Genomic DNA, 22189 nt, shown 5'->3' on the forward strand with positions numbered 1-22189 from the left:
ATCTTGAGCATTGCTTCTCAGTTCATAAAACTCATCTTGTAAGAGACATCACTTGTAGTTCCCACCAACTAGACAGCCTGCGTAACTTCTGTTAACTTAGGGCCAGGCTAATCCTGACTCCCTCCAGCACTGTGTTTACCCCAGTCATTCTCCTCAGACCCTTATCTTGGACAGTAACTGACTCAACAGAACTCGTTTTTGTAGAGAAGGCCGTGTGTGTGTGTGAGTGTGTGTGTGTGTGTGTGTGTGTGTGTGTATGTGTGTGTATGTATGTATATGTGTGTATATGTGTGTGTGCGTGCGTGTGTGTGTGTGTGTGTGTACACTTTGAAAAGAGTTTCCACGCAAACATGTGTTTAGCATTGTTGTATACCCAGAACTCAGCTCATTTGGAAACCTTTTTCTAAATTTGCACTGTGCTTAAATATGACTTAAATAAACTACCTGGTGTCAGACTCCTGAAGTTTGGCCTAATACCACTAAATAAGTCAGACAGGGCAGAGTTTAATTCTTATCTCTCATCACTGCCAGCCATGAAGTTTGTTACACACACACACACACACGCACACACACACACACACATGCACGCACATGCACACACACACACTAACTCAGTGAAGGTGCAAGAAGAAAGGAGTCTTACATATTACAGAGTAGTTGAAAGAAAATGAATTAAAATTTTTTTTGAGGTACAAGAAATAAAGGTGCCACAAAATCAGCCAGGGAAATGGGTTTAGTTGCTAAAATGTTTTCACACAAGTAAGAGGAACTGAGTTCAGACCTCTAGCACCTACAGAAAAAGCCAGGCAGAGTACCATGCACTTCCAATCCCCCCATTGGAGCAAGGAAGCTAGGAGTCTCTCTCGGGCTTGTTAGCTAGTCTAGCTAAATTGATGAGCTCCTGGTTCAGGGAGAGACACTGCCTCAAAAAAATAAGATAGAGAGCAATTAAAGAAGACATCCAATGTTAACCTCTGACCTACACACACACACACACACACACACACACACACACACACACACACACACACACATATATGAAACAATACATATAATATAAATAATAAATAAATAATAGTACTTAAAGAGATATCAACTGTCATCATTGATGGATAACGTAGGTGTGTAGGAATGCTAGATCTTCCAGTTGAGACAGACCTAGTGGAAGTTGATGCACACAGATGAAGAGACCAGTGGGGTCTGCAGAGGTCAAAGGAGAGAGGAGAGGAGCCAGTGTTCTCTAGCAACTCAGATATTGTATCTTCAAATACCCCAAGGATAAAGGAGGGATGTGAAGATCGTGAAGATGGCCAGATCATGAAGGCCTAAAAGCCCTGCTTGCTTGAGGTTTTAATGCTTGAAGTTTAAACAGCCATATTAAAATGATTACCAGAGAGGGAAGGGAAATTGAAACATAATCGCTTTTAAGTAAACCTTTCATTCTCCTGAAATATACACAGGGATGAATCATGTGAAAATTGGAAACAAAGATAATAAAGCAACATCTATAGATTTAGTTATAAAATATAAAAGATATGCTCATCCCTACTGACTTCTGAGGCTAAGGGAGAAAAACCCTGTTGAGCTCTCACTGCGGGTTATGCTCCCTGACTGAATTCATGGAGATGGACAACTGGTTAACTTTGTAGCAACAGTAAAATCAGCAAGTGTTACTTGAGAAGATACAATGATTCAAGTGTCACTGTATCACACACAGAACCTTAGCTAAACTCCTTGCTGCTTCCAGAAAGCAACATGACCAGCATACACAAACCCGGCAAGCAGTTTCAAATGAATACAGGAAGAGAGAGGTGACTCACTGTAGCAGTGCTTTGGTCTTCCTTGTGGGGTCTTCCGGTTTGAAGTTTTTGAAGGCTTCTACTTCATGTTCTATGGAGAGCAGCTGCCCCTGTAGCTTGTTCCTGAAGTTGGGCAGGGTATCTCGGATATGGTTGGTAAGTTGCTAAATAAAACACAGCAAAATCAGACATGTAAGCATGACGGTCAGCACATGAGGTAAACTACAGCCTCCACTGTTGCCCCTCACCATCCAAGCCCAAACAGGACTTCCTATCTCTGCTATGGGCACATACATTCAGCCATCTCCCTCTGGATCCATAAATAACACCCCAGTCTCCGCACACCCAAATTAACTACCCAATTGTTACAGTTTGAATCTCTGGTATCTTCAAGTACCCAAAAGCTTGGTCACTAAGCTGTAGGACTATTGCAAGGCCATTAGAACACTTAGGACATAGGGCTAGTGGGAAGAATCATGCCCTTGCAGGCCATTGAGACACTGGTTCCTTCTTCAGACTTCTCTGCCTTGAAGGCCTAGCACAGGAGAATCAGATGACCATGGACTCAACTCCAAAACCGGGAGCCAAAATTAGTCTCTTTTCCTTGTAAGTTGTTTGTTTAGGGTACTTTCTCATATCTGTGAAATCCAACCAGCACACCCGACTTCCCTTACAGGTGTCCAACTTCCTAACAATTTGAGAACGTGGAACTTAGTTTAGTTAACTAGTCACTCACCAAAGATTTTGGTCACCCGTCCCAAGCTCTATCGTGCCACTAAGTTCTCAGCTCTCATCTGCATTTCTCAAAGCTACTAGCCCTGACAAAGACCAAGCTGGCACAGTTTTTTCACCTTCCTACTAACCGGTCTCCTCAATTTTAATTCTACCTTTTATTATTTTTATTAGATCTCTTAAATCAATCTTTCTGCTCAGGACAATAGTAGAAGTTCTTAACTCACACTTGTGAACATTAGAGGTCCTAGACACTGTCTGCCTCCCCAACTTCATCTCTTTGCAATGATCCCTCTCTCCATGTCTTCCAGCCATGATGGCGCTCTTCTCAATCCTTCAAAAATACCATGCTACGTCCCAACTTGTCCATGCCAACTGTTTTTTTTTGAGGGGGGCACAGCATTGAATCACTAATAAAGTCACCCTAATTTCTAACAGAGTGAAGATATTTGAAGTTACAGAGAGTGGTTATACAGTAGAGGATAAACCTTCAGCACAAAATCCAGCCAAATTTCATCCAATGAGAATCCAATTATGTCCTGACTTAGTGACCATTGGCAACCGAAATGGGTGAATCATGCCCTTCAGGGTTTCTACTATTCAAAACCTTTTTTTATTTCTAACTTTGAATTTCTTAGCATATTAGTAGATTTTTCCCTAAGATAGCTTTCATTCTGTTTCTAGTTTACTTACGCCAATAGGAGCATGGAAACAGTAACATAGGAAATGTTACTAACACTGGCTACACTGGTAGAAGAATACTGTGGTTATTACATGGCCAACTTGTGTAGCTGTTCAGAATGTACTGGTGTCTTAAATGATACAGCCAAATGCTGCCTCGTGGCTTCTAAATGCTCATTTCCCCTTCATTAAAAAGCATGAATTTTATGGTGGTCTGTTACATCACTTAAATGTATACTACTGGTCTTTATTTTCTAAAACTTTCTCAGTTGTTTTACCCAAGTAGTCCAGACACAGTATCAGCTACTGTTACCATGACAACTTCCTCTGATTCCACCAAGGAGCCAACAATCAGGACATTCATGACTGACTCATTGGCAGACCACATTCATAAAGAAGAGTTCATATAGAAACTGTTAGGATATTTGTGACAGAAGCAACTCAGAATGTAAGTCAATGCAATGGAAACTCAAGAAGGAAGCCTGTTTTCAATGACTACCCATGCTTGCCAAGATGTTCAATTCCCTTATGGAGAGAAGATGTGTAAGCAAGTGGACTGAGGGCTTATGGGAATGATGTATGTGATGCAGAGAAGAGGGTAGGCCGAATGCCAACTCCAAATAAATAGATTTGGAGTAAGTGTGTTATCTGGAAAAGATGTTTTAGGTTAGTGGAAATCAATGATTACTTCATCAAGATTTATTGCTTCAATATTTTAAATTAAAAAACCAATAAAGATTTAATAAAACTATGAAACAGTTAATGGAAGAATCTAACATAACCATCACAGCTGGACATTGAAACAGATCCTAAAAGGCTACCCTGTCAGATCTGTGTATGTTTAGCTTAAGATGCTGAGTACTGTGAGTGGATACATGCTCACGTGTGTGTCGCCTGTTTACTGCTCCTAAATCAGTGTGGTTTTTCTTTGGATAGTGAGGCGGATTCCTTGAGAATGGTAAGAGTGTGGATCTAAACGATTAATGTTGAAAATTATTAAAAGCAGAGTGAATCTTAACCTGGACAAAATAAAATTTTATAATAAGAAATGTTCATTCTGGTAATCTACACCTTTCATAATTACACTTACTGCTTAAAAAAATAATTTTACCTGATTCAGGACCTTCTGGAGGTGTGGGGTCCCCATCCGATCAGCAATGTGTCTATATGCTGGATGAGAGAGAAAAAATTTCCTTTCTGCCAGCATAGCTGCCTTAATGTCCTTCTTTCCATCTATGTCCTTCTGGCTTCGGTTGACCACCCCCACATAGCCTGAAACGAAATACAAACCATGGGGTTTGGCACACTTCCTGCCATTTCATTCAGAGAAATGTCAAGGCTCTCTAACAGGCAAAATTAGTTTTAAGGCCTAAAGTCTGTGTCTTCCGACAACATTCCATCCAAGACCTCGCTGTTCAATAAATGCCATTGGTTTGGCTATTGATAGATTGTTGACATCGACAGGATACTATCCCTCACCTTTTAGAGCTTTGCATGCTTTAAGGAACTATATCTCACCTCTTGTATCACATAGCAGGCAAGTAAATATACTCAATACAAAACAGTGTGTATTTATGTAGCCTAGGATGGATATTTATAACCTTCCTTTGAGCTCCTTCCTTTCCCGTTTTCCGATTCCTGTTATTTTAAGACATAGTTCTCTTCCTGAAATGTTCTTTAATACAACACTTGGGAGCAGTGTGCCATTCCATATGAAGTATAGCCAACAATAAGTCATTCCCTTTTAACAGAGGAAGCAGTAGAGCCAAGCTTCCCTGTGGCTTGCCCGTCATTTCTCTGCCATGTTATCAAAGGCAGGCGGGGAGAAAGCGCGGTACCTTACCCCTGCGGAGAGGTAGCAGCTTGTTCTCTAGTACATCCCTGGCATCCGTCCCTTCATCCATGAGATCCAGCTTGGTGATAACGCCAATGGTCCTCAGGCCTGGATCAGAAACAAGCACAATTCTCACCATACAGTTTGCAAAAAACCTAACCAATTCTAGGGGCTCAAGTGTCCCAGCGCTACATGTAAGGCTCATAATCCAGGCCCTTCGCATCCCTGTTTCTCTATGGCTCTCTTTGCTTCCAGTCTGCGGTCACACATGCCTGCTGATTATCTGTGTAATAAGGGGGATGGGGGCTTACAAACCCACTTATCCAGGAAATAATTTCCATCCAAGAGAGAAAATCAGCTGAGTCACAAAAGTACATCTAAATATAGCCATGTCTCACTTGATCACAGGGATGTATTCTGAGAGATGTGTTGTGTGTAGAATTCATCACAGTTTTTGATGCAATCATCGTAGAATATATTTATGTAAAGTAAGTGGCATGGTGTAGTATCTCAATTGGGCCTCCCAATATAAGCAAGAGACACAACTAGCCTGAGATGTGAGACTGCAGCCAGCCTAAGGTGGGATAAGGTTTTATACTTGATATATGTGCATGCACATGTGTGTAGGGGTGTGCACATTCGTGCGTGTGCACGCAAGTGGACATCCAGAAACAACCTCAGGTATTGCTCTTCAGGCATCATTGACCCTCCCCTCTTTTTCTCTACCAATAAGCTCTCTTGTTGGCCTAGAACTAAGTAGGCTGAGCTAGTCAGGCTGCAAGTCCCAGGAATGCATTTGTCTCTGCTTTCTCAGCGCTGGGCTGGCAGGCACACAACACTATGCCTGGCCTTTTGCATGTGAGTTCTGGAGCTCAAACTCAGGAATTGTGAGGCAAGGCATGCGCCCTACCAGCTGAGCTATAACCCAGCCCCTGTCATCACTAGGAGGAGAAAGACAGTAGCTCTTAGTAAATAAATCAGTGACCCAGTCATACTATGACAAAGCTTTCTGTGCATAGGTGATCAAACGCGTGCTACCCTCCTTACACTGATAGAGGACTAGGCATATTCACAGCAGAATCACCACAAACATGAGGAAGGCATTTCACTGTGGTATTTTGAAGATGATGATGTCACTGGGCCCTAAGAATCTTAAAGTGCCATAACAATCTCACAAGACCACTCTCGTGCATATGCATCCCACCATGAATGAAAAGAGTTGTCATGTAGCATTGTGACTTTCCAAGTTACACACACAAGGCAAAGGATGAACGAGACAGGAATTTTCATTGTTTTTATTAGTATCCTTGCAGCAAAAGAAGCCTTTGGTTCGTAAAGAACCGAACACCGTAGAAACGCTCAGATAAAGTGGAGGTGAAAATGTTAGCACAGCGGTCAGAAGATGTGGTTGGTGAATCACCCAGAAAAAAAAATACCTTTAAAAACGAAACAAATGCCTATGAAGACAGGATGCCTGCACAATTAGTGTCCCAGAGAGGAGAGCCCGTGCCGAAACAGTCTGGGGTTGAGAAGATCCTATTCAAGAAAAATGTCCCAGAAGTGAAAGGTATGATTTTAGAAATTGAGTGCCCAGCACGAAGTGAGAACATAAGCAATTTGTCACATCAGTGTCAGATTTCAAACCACTAGAAACAGAATGTTCCAGAAATTCTGCCAGATGAGTTTAAAAAGGAAGCCGCATGGAAACGGTCGGGAGTCACAACCATCTCATTCTTCCCAGAAGCAAACTGGAAACCCAAAAGCAACAGAGAAATTGTTTCAAAATTCAGAAGGAAAAAAATAACCTAGGGTCTCATTTATCAATAAATGTGACAGAGTGGGGAAAAAATCTTACTACAGTCTCACAAAATCCAAGAATATCTAAGCTCCTTTTATTTTTTTAGGTACCTTGTAAAGTGTGTACCCTACAAAACAAGGGAGTGATTTGAAGAAGTGAGAACCAGGAGCCCTGTGCTATCTTCTGCAGTAGGGTTGCACCCCTTTTTACGGGAAGCCACCAAGGCCAATGGCAATAGCCTATATTGGTTTTTGGGGGAGGAGGTCTCTTGAACTCCCACTCCATTAACTCAAAGGGTTTTTCATGCCTGCCACTGAGGTTTTTGTTGGATAGTCAATAGTTCTGGGGAGGAGCGCTGTCCCCTGAAACGTCATAATTTTAATTAAACATATATGCATATATTATATGTAATTTTTAAGTAAATATAAAATGACTCAGTATGGCTTTATACCTCCTCCTCCCTTCTTCTTTTGGGTTTGGAATCAAATATGCACCTCTGTTCAAGTGCACTTAGATATGGAAGAGTGACTTTTAGGTTTTCTTCCTCCGCTCTACAAAGTCAAATAAAAGTGCAAAGCTTTTAAATTCCGAGAAGCAGCACTGTGAGCCTATTACATTAGAGACAGGGACGCAAATACCAACCGCAACAGCTATGTAGGTTGAGTGGGTACTTCCGGGAACAGGGAATCAGGAATCAGGAGGGATGGAGCCAAATATAAATATATGTATATATGCGATATAATATGTAATATTAATATGTAATATAATAAATATATCTTAAATGTGTATGTATGTGTGTGACTTTAAGGAATATGTATGTATAATTTTAATTTTTAAAAACTAGTCATAAAGCATCTCTTTCCTACTGTACTTCTGCAAAGGCAGCCCAGTCCTCTCTCAGTGAGGTAGCATACCAGAAATGGAGAAGAGGCCTATTTTCTTTTTCTTCACATTTGGTTCTGCAAATAGGCAGCTTAAAATAATCAATGAATAAACTCCTGCTGGCAGAGGCAAGGCCTGAATTGATGGATCTCAAAAAGCCATTGTCAAAGGAGATTTCAAAGGCTTCCCAGGCAAGCCCCTGGGAATTTAAAGACCTGCATAAAACAAAACACATTGTCGATCCCTGATCCTGTGCCAGTCTCATTAGGAACTCGAAACAAAAACCATATGAGATACAATGACACAGGTTGAGGCAGAGTGAGAGGAAAATACACTTGCCTGGGGACACAGCCTCTACCCGTGGAGCTGGAGTTCGCTAAATCCAACAACCTTGTTCCATGGTTAATCCGACTAATTCTTCTGCGCCTCAGTTCTCAGATTCTATAAGTAACAGCCACTTCTCTATAGATAGAACTAGGTAACGCCTCCAAGTCAGAATTCTGGAGATGGGAGTGATTTCCAGATGGGAAGAGGTATCTTTAGTGGTAAGTGAAGAGCTAGCTACAGTTAAGAACACTCCTTACACACTTGAGAAAACAAAAAGTTCAGAGCTGTTAAAATTTTCACTATTGTGTCTCCACTGTGCTGTTCTCCAATAAAGGACAGCCACGATGCTGAGAACCAGTGACCCTGGGCTTGACCTTGAGAAGGGACGGACATCTCAAATCTGCTGCTTAGGTAGTCAGGAAGTTCAGTGCACTGACTTAGGAAGGGACCTCTTGCCCTTTCTCAGCTCTGGGCTGTTCATTTCCTCAGTAGGAAACTGAATCTGTCAGTCGGGGAGCCGCACACCACAGCTCCCTGGTGGCCAGGACTGGCTATTAGCTACACTCCTTGCCAACTCTGAAAAGATAGCCTTTCTAAAAAAGTTTTATATGCACCCTGGTTCATCACGAAAAGGGAGAAGACAGTCTCTCTGGAATCTAAGCTAGAGTGGCACGAGTCTAGCCTAGCAGGCAGACTTCTCAGACCCACCCTCACAACAGGTCAAAACAGAAATGGGCAAACCCAGCAGCAACTCCTTGCACTTCTGTCAGATGTAAGATCCCAGTGAAAGACGCTGCCCAATAGTTTTGGCGAGGCAGGTGAAGAAAGCACACTTCCGCTTTACAAAAGCAGACAGTTGGAATGGGAGACCCCCTCGGGAATCAGACTTCGAGTGGGGAAACCTAGTTTGTGCTTCCATAAGGCAATTCTTGGGGCGTTAAAGGGAATGTTATTATTATCCCAGGAAAATGAAGTGTGGTTTCCCAGTTGATGTCCCAACAAATGAGTAAACTAGTGTTTAGTGTTGAAGCGGAAAAAGCTAAACACTGCTGGACATACTTCACTGCAAAAACCACGAGAGTACAGAGCAAGACACCTCCACACTGTGGGCATGAATATGTGTGCATGCATGTGCATATGCATGTGTGTGCATGTGTGTGCATGCATGTGCACATATGCATGTGTGTGCATGTGTGTGCATATGCATGTGTGTGCACTTGCATGTGTGTGCATGTGTGTATGTATGTGCATACGCACATGTGTGTGCATGTATGTGCATGTATGTGTGTGTTAAGTCATTCATATAGGTGGTAAACACAGTGGGAATTGAGTTTATGAGCCAAATAACTTAATGAAGACACAAAGTTATCTATTTTTATCAGAATCATACAGAAATTGAAATACACGTTCTAGAGTAGTTCCACGACAACATTCAACATTCTTCCATGCCACCTAGGCTCACTGCCAGTACACAGTGATTTATTATGAGGACGCTGCCATTTTTTCCACTCATGTGTGCTACTGAACATCTAATTAAGAAGTGGAGTGAAACCAAGCCAGCATTATCAGTTGCCGGGAAAGCAATCTGGGAACAGAGTACACAGTTAAATAACAATAAAAAAATAGTCATTATAGAAGGAACACCAAAATATACACAGAAAAGTTAAAAACATACTTATTAAATTATATGCACTTCAGTTTGTGCATGGTTTAGGTTTAGGTGGGGTCGGGGTGAAATAAATGAAGCTCTTTCTGTTTGGCAATGGTTATTGAATATTTATTTCTGAAAGCAACCAGTGGTGAATGAGAAGGGCTTAACCTATTTTTTTCCATAAATTTTCCATGAATTTTATTTTCTTGTTACTTCTAACTCTGCTGAAAACAGTTCTTCTTATTTTCAAAGTCATCAGCAAATATTATTTCATGTGTTACTGAGTGACACGTTAACTACATAGTATAAAGCACTGAAAATCTATGCTGGCAGGAGAGACGCTATGCTGTTCTTGTCCACTACAATAGTCCAGAGATAAAGCCAAGTACTGGGAAATTGTAATGTTGGAAAAGGAGAGTGGGGAGAAAAATATAAGAAAAGGGGAAGAGGGAGAGAGAAAGAACAAAGAACAGAGGATTATTTCAAAAACAGGAAAATCTGCATACAGTGCTTCTTTCACTGAGATGTTTTGCTCCAAAACAGAACTGAGGCCTAAAAGAGAAAACTGATCCCCATGCACCTAAACCTCCTGCTGTGTGTCAGCTGCTCATGCTTCCTTCTTCTCCTGGCATGGAGCTAAATTTAGCGTCCGTGTCTCATTTACAAGTGAGCAGCAATGTGCCTTATGTCGGTCCTGTTAAGATCGCACTAAAGGGATATACACAAAACCGCCATGTGTCACTTTTAGAGTTGGTCCATATGACCTCTCCCATGCCTGTCCCTAAATGTCTGTTTGCCTTTTGTCTTGCTGGGTAGAGTCCTAACAGATCATGAGGTGCCTAAGCACGGCAAGATGGAAAGAGCCTGGGTCTGGGAATGAAAGCTTGGAGAGGGACAGTGCATGTAGGATGCCTACACGTACGCCTGAGTCTGAGTAATACTGTTCGTTGATAGGCGCGGTCCATCTTTGAAGAGGAGAACCATCATGATGAACACCAACGTGGAGAGTTTCAGAGGCAGAGAAACAATTACCGCAGGTCAGTCAGAAAGCTCATCTGTGTTCTAAACTAATTGCAGCCTGGATGCACAGGATATCTTGTGAAAGCTACTACTGGAAATATCCAGAGAGCCCATTTGTCCTGATTGTTCCTTGCCACTTAAAACAAAATGTTCCAAAAACATATTAGTCATACAAGAAATTTATCATTTTGTAAATAGAAATAAGAGATCCCAAAAAAATATCTACAAATTTACGTCTGTTGATCTTTTAAAATATCACATGTACTTATGACTCAAACAAGAGAAGAAAACAAAAGTCAACTAAGAATCATCAATGATTTCTGCCTCAAATCATAATAATAATGGAATTCAGATATATCCGTCTTTGCTGAATGTGCAGTGTGTCTGTATGTGTCTGTACACACGTGTGTGTGTGTGTGTGTGTGTGTTCATGTCTATAGGTACACATGTAGAAGCACGTATCATCACATGCATGTAGAGATCATAGGTTGAGGCCACGTATCTTCCTCCGTTACTCTCCACAGTATATGCTGAGGCAGTATTTCTTACTTGAATCTAGAATTGACTGATCCCATGTGTTGGGATTATGGGCAGGCTATCACACCCACCCAACATTTACATAGGTACCAGGGATCTCGTCTCTGGTCCTCACGCTTGTGCGTCAAGCACTTTATTCACTGAGACGTATCTCCCCAGCCTTAGACACACCTCTCCTTTACAAGCTCTAGGAAAGCAGACACGTGCTAATATGAAAACTGTTTCAGACATCAAGCAACGCGTTTCACAGAACTGTGACAATGAGAGAAGGAGAATGAAATGACCTGCAGCAGCCACTTTCTACTTGGTGGCACCTGTGAATAGGAGGATGACATCCAAGTAGACACCAGTAGTCATTCTTAGTTCAGGAGACACAGGCTAGCATTTAAGGACACTGAGACATTAGCCTCTGCAGAATAGTGCACCAGATAAGAAGGAGAAAGGAAAGAGCTCCAGAAATTTTCACAGGGGTTGTTCAAGTCTCTGTAAACAGATGTGCACATTAGGTAAAAATTCCATGTGGCTTGCGGACAAAAGAACATACCTAGGAAACTCTAAGGCGAATAATTTCCAGAGCTTTCATAGGAACGGGAGTCATTTAAGACCCTACTGGGCAAACACAGACAGAACCTGGAAAATGGGACACAGGAGGCACCAGATGGGCCAAACCTCGGAAACACTACTGCAGACTAAGACTTTGGAAACATGGAAATCATACAAACAACAACAACAAATAAACAACAACAACAATAACAAGCAAACAAACTGATCTTCTCGTGGTGTAGCTACGTTCTAAAACTAAGTCTACTACATTTTTTAAAAAAAAGAAAACAATAAAATTCAGAACTCCATAAAGTAAAATCGGAAATATCTAACATTTAGGGGTAGGGAGACGGCTCAGGGCTTAAGCGTGCTTACTGCTGATGCAGAGGACACAAGCTTACGTTCCAGCACCCGTATCGGGCAGTTCTGAACTGTGTAAGTCCAGCTCTCGGAGATCCAATACCTTCTCTGGCCTCCATGTGCACATATTTCTATTCAGATGAATATGCATATACGTGTTTTTAAAAATCCCACCTTTACAAAAACCTCATACATAAACTCATATCAGAAAGTTTTCTATAATTCCAAAACATTTTGAAATTAGGGAATAAGTCTTGAAATAACCATGGCCTATAAAAGAGGTCATAAAGAAAGTTTAGAATGCAGACAATCCTCAATTTACTATGGTTCAACCTAGAGTGATTTTAAAAATAGCTTTTGTGTACACTTATATGTCTTTAGGCATGTGCACACATTCCACAACACACATGTGGAAGTCACAGAAAAACCTTCAGGAGTCATTTCTCTCCTTTCTCCACACGGATCCCAGGGATCCTGGGGTCATTGGGCTGAACAACAAGTATGGTTACCCCTTGAACCATTTCCCCAGCCCAAGAGTGTCTGGACTCTAAGATAGTGCAAAGCAAGACGCATTCACCCATAGTCTGAATTTTACATTTTGATCGTTTTCTGCACAGGTATCTGTGGTACAATATATGGGTCTATCATGCTAATCAATGACAGAGACCTACAACTTAGCCTGCCAAGACGTGAACAGCTGGTTCTCGGCAGTATATTTTTGATGCAAAGCTGTGCTGTCCCATATATTAAGCATATTGATGACATTTTGAATTTCATGGTATTCTCAACTTGTGCTGGTTCATCAGCTCATAGATTTATCATGTGTGAGAGGTCATCTGCATTCTAAATCAAATAAAATAAAGGCTTGCCATATCAAATGTTTGGTATATATCTACCCTAAAGCTTAGAAGTTTTCAAATGCTATCACCAACCAATGAAGGTTTAAAAGAGAGAGGGAGGGACGAGGGAGGGAAAAGAGATGGGGTTGGGGGAGAGGGGAACATGATCTGGTATTGGATGGGGGAAAAGAACTGCACTGAGGGCCAGCAGAAAGAATGGAAACAGGTGACCTTGGGAGGAAGGAGGTTGTGAGGACCCTCCGGAATGCACCAGAGACCTTGAGGTGAGAGACCCTCAGGACTCAAAGGGGGAAACCCTAGATGAAATGCCCTACAGTGGGGAGAGGAAATTTGTAAGGCCCACCTCCAGCTGAAAGACGGGGCATCAAGTGAGGGATGGGGTTGCTATCCCACAGTCAAAACTCTGATCTATAATTGTTCCTGTCTGGAACCAGATGTAGATCTCTCCTGTGAGACACAGGCAGAATATAGCAAATACATAGGCGAATGACAGCAGCAAACCACTGAACTGAGAATGGGACCCCCATTGAAGGATTCAGAGAAAGGACTGAAGGAGCTTGAAGGAGCTTGAGACCCCGTATGAACAGCAATGCCAAGCAACCAGAGCTTCCAGGGACTAAGCCACTACCCAAAGACTATACATGGACTGTCCCTGGGCTCCAACCTCATAGGTAGCAATGAATAGCCTAGTAAGGGCATCAGTGGAAGGGGAAGCCCTTGGTCCTGCCAAGACTTAACCCCCAGTGAACTAGACTATGGGGGGAGGGCAGTAATGGGAGGAGGAGGGGGAGGGGAACACCCATATAGAAGGGGAAGGGTTTGGGGATGTTGGCCTGGAAACTGGGAAAGGGAATAACAATTGAAATGTAAATAAGAAATACCCAATTTAATAAAGATGGAGGAAAAAAAATAATTGTTCCTGTCTGAAAAAAAATGTAGGGATGGAAATGGAGAAAAGCCTGAGGAAAAGAAGGTCCAGTGACAGGCCCAAAGTGGGATCCAGCTCAAGGGGAGGCCCCAAGACCTGACACCATTACTGAGGCTATGGGGCGCTCACAAAAAAAAAAAAAAAAAAAAGACCTCTCATGACCGCTCTCCAAAAGACCCAACAAGCAGCTAAAGAGCCAGATGCAGATATGTGCACCCAACCAATGAACAGAAGCTGCTGAAACCTGTAGATGAATTAGGGGAAAGCTGGAGGAAGCTGAGGAGGAGGGCGACTCTGTAGGAATCTCAATTAACCTGGACCCCCGAGATCTCTCAGACACTGGATCACCAACCAGGCAGCGCACACCAGCTGAGATGAGGCCCCCAACACACATACAGCAGAGGACTCCCAGGTCTGGGTTCAGTCAGAGAAGATGCACCTAACCCTCGAGAGACTGGGGGCCCCAGGAAGTTTAGAGGTCTGGTGGGGTGGGTGGGGTGGGACATCCTCATGGAGACAGGGGTGGGATAGCGAGAGGAGGAGTAAGATGTGGAACAGTCAGAGGGTGGACCAGGAGGGGAATAAAATCTAGAGTGTAAAAATAAATAAATAAAATAAGAAAAAACAACAACAACAAAAACAAGAAACTAAGTTACAAAATTTGGGGCATTGTTCTTTAATAAAATGTTCACACACACACACACACACACACACACACACACACACACACACACTTCTAACTTAAGAAATTAGAAGGGGAAAATTAAATCCAAAGTAAGAAGTATAACTATTAGTTATAAAGAGTGGATGGAACACGGTATAAATAAATAACAAACAGTCAATTAAGTCCAAAGACTCATTTAAAAAAACATCAGTTCCATTGTTTATTTTTCTCTTTAACTCAGCTTCTACTGGAGCTCTCAGACAGAGCAAGAAGGGAAAATCGAATGTATGCAGCTGTGAAGAAAACGGGGACTGTTTGTTTTAGCTGAAAGGAGAATTTTATACCCAACATGGTTCCATATGTAGTATATTTCAAAGAACCAACAAAATCTATGAGAGCCAAACAAGTATGTATATTAAAATCACAGATTCCAAAAATAAGACCAAGATACAAAAAGAACTTATATACTAGCAATCAAAAGATATAAAATACTATAGATATACCTAATGAATTTTATATGGAAAGTTAAACTGAAAATTATACATGATAAAAAGACTTAAATAAAAAGAAAAACCACACCTGCTGATTGGAGCATTCAATACTGTTAAGATTAATTTTTCCACATTAGTGTATAATTGTGCTGCCCAATAAAACTTATTATTATAATAAAAAATGCTCCCCACATGTAAGATTTCCTCAGAGAAAGCTATTAGCCATAGGAAACTGGGTACCAAATTACAGCAATGTGATGGAGGACCTAATTTTGAAATTTTATTTACTTTAAACTAATTAAAAATTTAATGGCCTCATGCAGATAGAGAATAACATACAGAGTGGTAGGAACTATAGAGTTAATGTTATTCCAAACAAAAGCCTAGTACATTTTTTGTAGAAACTGAAAAACCCATAGCATATCTATTATAAGTCATAATATATATGCGTGTGTGTGTGTACACATATACGATGGTTTGCTTGGCCCATAAAAAGTAGTACTGTTAGGAGGTGTGGTGTTGTTGAAAGAAGTCTGCTCTTGTGGGGTGGACTTTGGGGCTCTCCTCCTATGCTCGAGCTATACCCAATATGGAAGAGAGCTTCCTCCTAGCTGCCTGGAAGTCAGTCTTTCCTGGTTACCCTCAAATCAAGATGCAGAACTCTCATCTCCTTTCCCATCCACATGTCTGCCTGGACACTACCATGCTTCCTGCTATGATGATAGTGGACTAAGTCTCTGAAACTATAAGCCAGTCCCAATTAAATGTTTGCCTTTAAAACAATTGCCTTGGCCATGGTGTTTCCTCATAGCAGTGAAAGCCAAACTAAGATGATATGTATACGTAGTCTTCCAAGCCTTGATACAAAGCTCTAGTAATCACAATAGTGTAATACAGACAGGCACAGGGATAGCTATACAGACAAATGGAATAACGTAGAGAATTTGCAATTATAGGTACAGATATAATAATTTATCAATGAAATATCAAACATATAATACATGAATATACATACATGTATAATTGGCTTTGGTCAAAGATATTTGTGGAATTCAATGGAGAAGAGATAATCTATTTAATATACAAATGATCCCAGAAAAATGATCCCAGAACTGAGTCTCTGACCTTTCACTGTATACACACACGCACACACACACACACACACATACACACACATATACACACATATGCACACACACATATACAGACACACATACATACACACACAACACACACACACACACAAAGATCACAATCCTAAATTTAAACTAGAACTATAAAACGTCTAGAGGAAAATCAAGGAAGAAAAGTTTCTGTAAATGCAGAGAGAATTCAAGAAAATATACACCGCATAAGGAAAACTAGTGAGTTGAACATCAAAATTAAAATGTGTTCTTCTAGAGTTAGGTTTAGAACAGTAAGCTACAAAGTGAGAAAACACATTCATGATGTAGATTAAAAGATTTCCAGAAAAAAAAGAAAGTATTTTTAAGACCTCAATTTGATAACTGTTTAATTGAAAATAGGTGGAGTTAATAATGTAGCTCGGGGAAAGAGAATTTGCTTAGAAAAAAAAATGTGTTTTAATCCCCAGCAACAAGAAATAAATAAGTAGGGGAAGGAGAGAAATAAATAAGTAGGCAAAAGAATCAAATAGACATTTCATAGAACAGTACATATAAATGACAAATGGTGACACAGAAAGACTGTCAGTGTTGCACACCAGAGAAGGGCAAGGCAGTACCCCCACAGGGCATCCAAACGACAGCACCTGACACTAGCAAGCTCTAATGTCTGTCAGCATGTGCAACACCCAAGACTCTCAGCTACTGCTGGTAAACACTGCAGCCTCTAACTGGATATCCCTTTAGTGGGGCTCTTCAGATGTGAATGTGTGTTCATGCACAAATCCCTTTCTTGATTGTTTTCCCAAGAGAAATAACGTACAAATATAAAAACCACCTACATTGATAGTTGGGCCAGCTTCATTGGTGATTATTCAAAACTGGAAATAACCTAATGCTGTCCTCACAGGTAAGTGCATCGTCCAAACACGGCGTAGACTCAGGAAAATGGAAAACATGACTGGCCAAGCCTGCGGCAATGGAGGGATCTCAAGAGAAAGCCAAGCATAATAAATGCCCATTTACTGCCCCATGTCAGCAAAAGTCAAGAAAGTACAAATGTACAAAGACAGAAAGCCATTTCCTTGATTTTCTGAGGCCAAGAGTGGGGTGTGCTGGTCAAGACTGGCTTGAGAGTTAGCACGAGGGAATCTTTGAGGGTGAAGGAAATGTTCTCTAACTCTGTTGTGGCAGACAGAACAAGAACTCAGACTTTACACTTTAAAAGTATACACCTCGGGTGAGACCCTGGCCTACAGTAGTCTCAGCTAACCCCGGTGAGTTCAGAAAAAAGAGAGAGAGAACTGGGTGGTAGAGGTGGTACGTTTGTATCAAAGGAACACAGAAAGAAACATATTCAAGAGGTAAGTCTAGGAGAAAACTCTAGGCACAGTTGTTTATGTGTAGAAGTAACAAGAACTACCTGCTGGTAGTTAAGAAAGAAAAGGCCCACCTTTTCAAGACTGAGCCTTGAAACCACACTTAATGCCTCACATTTTATGAAAAGTGTAGGCAGATAGTGAAGGCTATGTTTCTCTCAAGAAGAGCAAGAACCCCCATTTCTACTTCAGCTATGACATAAGGAAAATGGGCAAGGAAGATACTCCCAGGGGGTTGTTTGTTTGTTTGTTTTTGTTTTTGTTTTCTGTTTTGTTTCTGACCATGTTCACATAGCTATTAAGTGGCAGAGCTGAAACTCAAACTCTGGCAGCACGGCTCCTTGGTTTGTGCTATTACCCACTGGCTCTGCTTCCGTGTGCAGTGCTTGTGTTGTTATGGTTTCATTAATGTAAATTCTTATTAAGGCAAAGTTTCCTGGGAATGTGTCTGCTATTTCAGCAGAACAGCTTGTGCTTTTGTTCCAGCTCACAGCTGCTTCCTTGTCTGGCCTAACTGCTGTGGGCACACACACACACACACACACACACACACACACACACACACACGTGTGCATGTGCACTGATGTTGAACCTATGGTCTCAGACAAGCTATACATTATGCACTGTCTCACTGAGGAATACCCCCAGCTCTCTCTTTATGTTCTTTTCTTCTCTTTGTCACTTTTAGACAGAGTCTCGCTGAGCCCCACCAGCTGGCTAGCCTTTAGTTCATTCTGTCACCCAGGTAGGTCTTGAACTTATGATCCTCCGGCTTGAGCCTCCTGTGAAACTAGGCTCCTTACTGCCTGTGAAACTAGACCCAGTTTTAGTTGTATTTTTAGTTTGAATTTTGAAAAAAAGAAATCCCTGACAGCACATTTATTCTGAAATACTAAGGTCACCTTAATTGTTTTCGGTTTGCTGTGACTCACATTACTGTAAAGGTAAGCTCTGAGAAAATAATCATGTTATTAATTTGCAATTAAATCAACAGAATAGAAGGAATATATTTTAAGCCTTTTTCTTTTCTTTTTCTTTCAGTTGTTCCTGTGAATAGTGTTTCTTTTCCCGCATTAAATAATTCCACAAAGCAGCTCAAGAAAGGTTTAACCTTCTTCAAGCCACGTCTTTACAGTGACCCCCAGTGGCAAAGGACTGAATGAATATATTGATGTAAGTAACCCACAACTTTCTGTCCTTCTACACTGACAAAAACAAGTCCCATCTTAACGGCAGTTACATTGTCAAATTTTGCTTCTTTGTTTTTTAAAATAATCCAAATCTCTCTCTCTCTCTCTCTCTCTCTCTCTCTCTCTCTCTCTCTCTCTCTCTTTCACACACACACATACACTGTCTCATCTCTCTCTGTCTCTCTCTGTGTATCTCTGTCTCTGTCCCTCTGTCTCTGTGTGGAGAGAGAGAGAGAGAGAGAGAGAGAGAGAGAGAGAGAGAGAGAGAGAGAGACTCCAAACATTTATTCATGTTTTATGATCATAGCCATTTTATTTCCCCAACCAAAAATAGAATGTATCATTATTTGAATGATTTTTCCTGAGGAAAACCCTACTATATGTCTTAGCTTGCGTTTTGCTGGTAAAAACAACAATCGGGGGATTTGGGGAGAAAAGCATTTATTTCCACTTAAAGGTTACAGACTATCATCAAGAGAAACCATGGCAATGTGAGGCAGGAGCTTGAAAGAGAACCATAGAGAAATGTTACCTACTGCCTTGCTCTCAGGCTCGAGGAGACCTGCCCCTTTTTGGCCCTGGTCTACCTGCATAGACACAGTACGTTCTGCAGTGGGCTGCACTCTCCTACACTACCTGGCAATGAAGGAACTGCCCTCAGACACTTCTGCAGGCCATCTGAGGGAGGCAGCCCTCAGCTGAGACCCCTCTTCTCAGGTGTGCCCACTGGACAATGAAGATTAGACATGATCCTTTCAGGACTAAATAATATCCAAATTGCAGTTTTCATTGTTGACTTATTCTCAAAACAAATAAGAAAGATATTAAGAGGCAGATCAGCTTCCATAATAGGAAAATTACTGATTATTGAAGGAATTATGAGACGCGATTAGCTAGAAAAGTCCAAGGCATAGGAAGTCCATGAGTGCCCAGTTAAGGAGATTGAACTTAATATTGAAAGAAAAATGAAATGAATAATTAGCATAATAAACTGGCTAGGTGGATAATATTGCCCTCGCGAGAAAGGACTTGATAAAATAGAATATTTGGTTTTAAAGGAGATAAGGGAATGCCTAATGAGTCTTCCGCAATAGCACATAAAAATAGAATGGGCTGATGGACGTTACAATGGATAGGAAGAAAAGTGGGTAGGACAAAAAATGGATCATTATTGTGAATGTGAGTTTGTGTGCACATGCACGCGTGTGCACATGTGTGCACATGTCATAGCACGCAAGTGGAAGGTCAGAGGCAGCTTCTGAGAGTGGGCTCTCATTTCATCTTGGGTTGATGAACACCCAATGAGCTATTGCTCATCTTTAAACCTTTTGTTTTCTGAGACTGCGATGAAAGTTCTTAACTGCTCTTAGGCAAGCCTGTTTATGCGGGAGATGATCTACATCTTTGCAAATGTGCCAACTGATAACATCTGATTGAATAAATCTCTCTAAATTGTATAGGCATAAAATCCAAATAACATGAATAAAACATGGGAAATAAAGTACCTGCCAGTATGAAGTTGTAGAATGCATTGAGATGCACATGGCTCTGACTCTGGAGTCTAACGAGGATATAACCCATACACGTCCTATGCAGGTTCCCATGCAAATGTAAGCCCTCATGTGCTTGTGGCCCTTGAGGTCCACAGAGCAGACAGACACCTGACTTCTTCAAAGCCTTGGTCAAACCTGGTAAATGCCCAATGTAAGAGGATGAGTAACTGGAGAGAAGTGATATAGATGATTTTTCAAAAACAGCAAATCTTTCGATTTAAACCAATATTCCTAGCACTTAATTCATTTGTAGAAGAAAAAAATCAGACTTTAAAGTTTGCATTCATGTTAGAAATAAGTTCAATGTGAATGAATTCCTAAAGCAAAAATATGTTGCACACATTATTTCTCCTTAAAAAGCAATGCATATTCATACCTATTAATTTAATATCAGTGTTATTTGTATTCATCTGACTATAATTTCTTATTTTTATTAATCTTATTTTCCTTTTATTTTTGAAATTTCAACCTGACTACTTTATTCCTCTATTCTCTTGCCTCCCCCCAAAACCTTCCCTACATCTCTTCTTGTTCTCTTTCAAATTCATGGCCTCTTATTTCATTAATTGGTGGTGGGTGGGTGCATGTGCGTGTGCATGTGCATGTGCATGTGTGTGTATGTCCTTAAAAAAATCTACTCAGACTATATAATGTTACTCGTATATCTGCTTTCAGGGATGATCACTGGATAACCAATTGGTGTGCTCCTGCCAGAGGATGACTATTTCTCCCGCTCTCAGAATTATTTAGTTGCCTTGGGTTCTTTGTGTAGGGTTGAAGCCTCATGGGATTTCCTCTGTCAAGTTTGGCATGTCTGTCTTTATGTCTATAATTTGATCGTATAATTAAGGCAAAATCTCAAGGTAAAGATGAAAATCCAATTTTGAGGAAAGAATTGATGCAGAAACACAGTGCCAGAAAAAAATTGAGTTTTCTGCTTAGAACATTCCTATATTTGTTGCTTATAAATGTATTCATTTTATCATGAGGGTTGACTGAGTTCCCAGATATGGGAAGTCTCTTCTCAGCTTAGCACTCCAAAGTTCTCTCTGATAAGACAACAGAGGGGATGCCTGCTAAATGGTGCTAAAGGCCATATCAGCTTATAATATCCATAGACTTCAGCTTTGCCAGATTAAAAAGGAAGAGAGAAAAACACACACAGACACAAAGACACACACAGACACACACACACACACACACACACACACACAGACACACACACAGACACACACACACAGACACATACACACACAGACACAGACACACACAGACACAGACACACACAGACACACACACAGACACACACACACAGACACACAGACACACACACACACACACACACACACACACACACACACACACTAGCCTCCTGCTAAGTAGCTAAGTGAGGTCAAGTCTTGCTCGACTCACAAATTATCTCAAGAGAAAATGGCTCCCCATTTGCCAGCCAGAGGTCTAACATTCTTCATGGGCTTATTTTACGCTCCAGGAAGATGTGTGGCTATGGTAGATTCAGAAACAAAATTCATTTGGCTGTGAAATAAATCACCATGAAAGGAGTCTCCGGACCCATCTAACTCCCAGCCAGGCCTTTGAGCGGCCCTCTATTGTTGACGACAAGCTTGCTGGGTAATGCTAAAATACTGCTGTGCTCCAAAGGGAAAAAGGCACAGTGACAGTCTTCCTGGGTAATGAACTTGTGTCCAAGTAATAAATCAATACCCAGCACAAAATGTGAATGCCTGTTTGTGATGAATTGCCCCACTTACGGTCTAGCTGAACCTATAAAGCACAGATGTCCACTGTGAACGTATGCTGAGCCGAAGGGTAAAC

General features: G+C 41.2%; 1 protein-coding gene across 11 annotated transcripts in view; it reads right to left on the reverse strand.

Moving 5' to 3' along the window:
* Positions 1 to 22189, reverse strand: part of Dnm3 (dynamin 3) — a 478966-nt gene that overhangs the window by 318549 nt on the left and 138228 nt on the right. For all 11 annotated transcript variants that reach the window (XM_063272014.1, XM_063272015.1, XM_006250141.5 and 8 more), the window contains exons 5-7: positions 5056 to 5154; positions 4324 to 4484; positions 1821 to 1963 (exon numbers count right to left, since the gene is read on the reverse strand). In XM_063272014.1, the coding sequence (XP_063128084.1) occupies positions 1821 to 1963; positions 4324 to 4484; positions 5056 to 5154 (403 nt within the window). The remainder of the gene's footprint in view (positions 1 to 1820; positions 1964 to 4323; positions 4485 to 5055; positions 5155 to 22189) is intronic.

The sequence above is a fragment of the Rattus norvegicus genome, chromosome 13, assembly GCF_036323735.1.
Source record: "Rattus norvegicus strain BN/NHsdMcwi chromosome 13, GRCr8, whole genome shotgun sequence".
Lineage (NCBI taxonomy): Eukaryota > Metazoa > Chordata > Mammalia > Rodentia > Muridae > Rattus > Rattus norvegicus.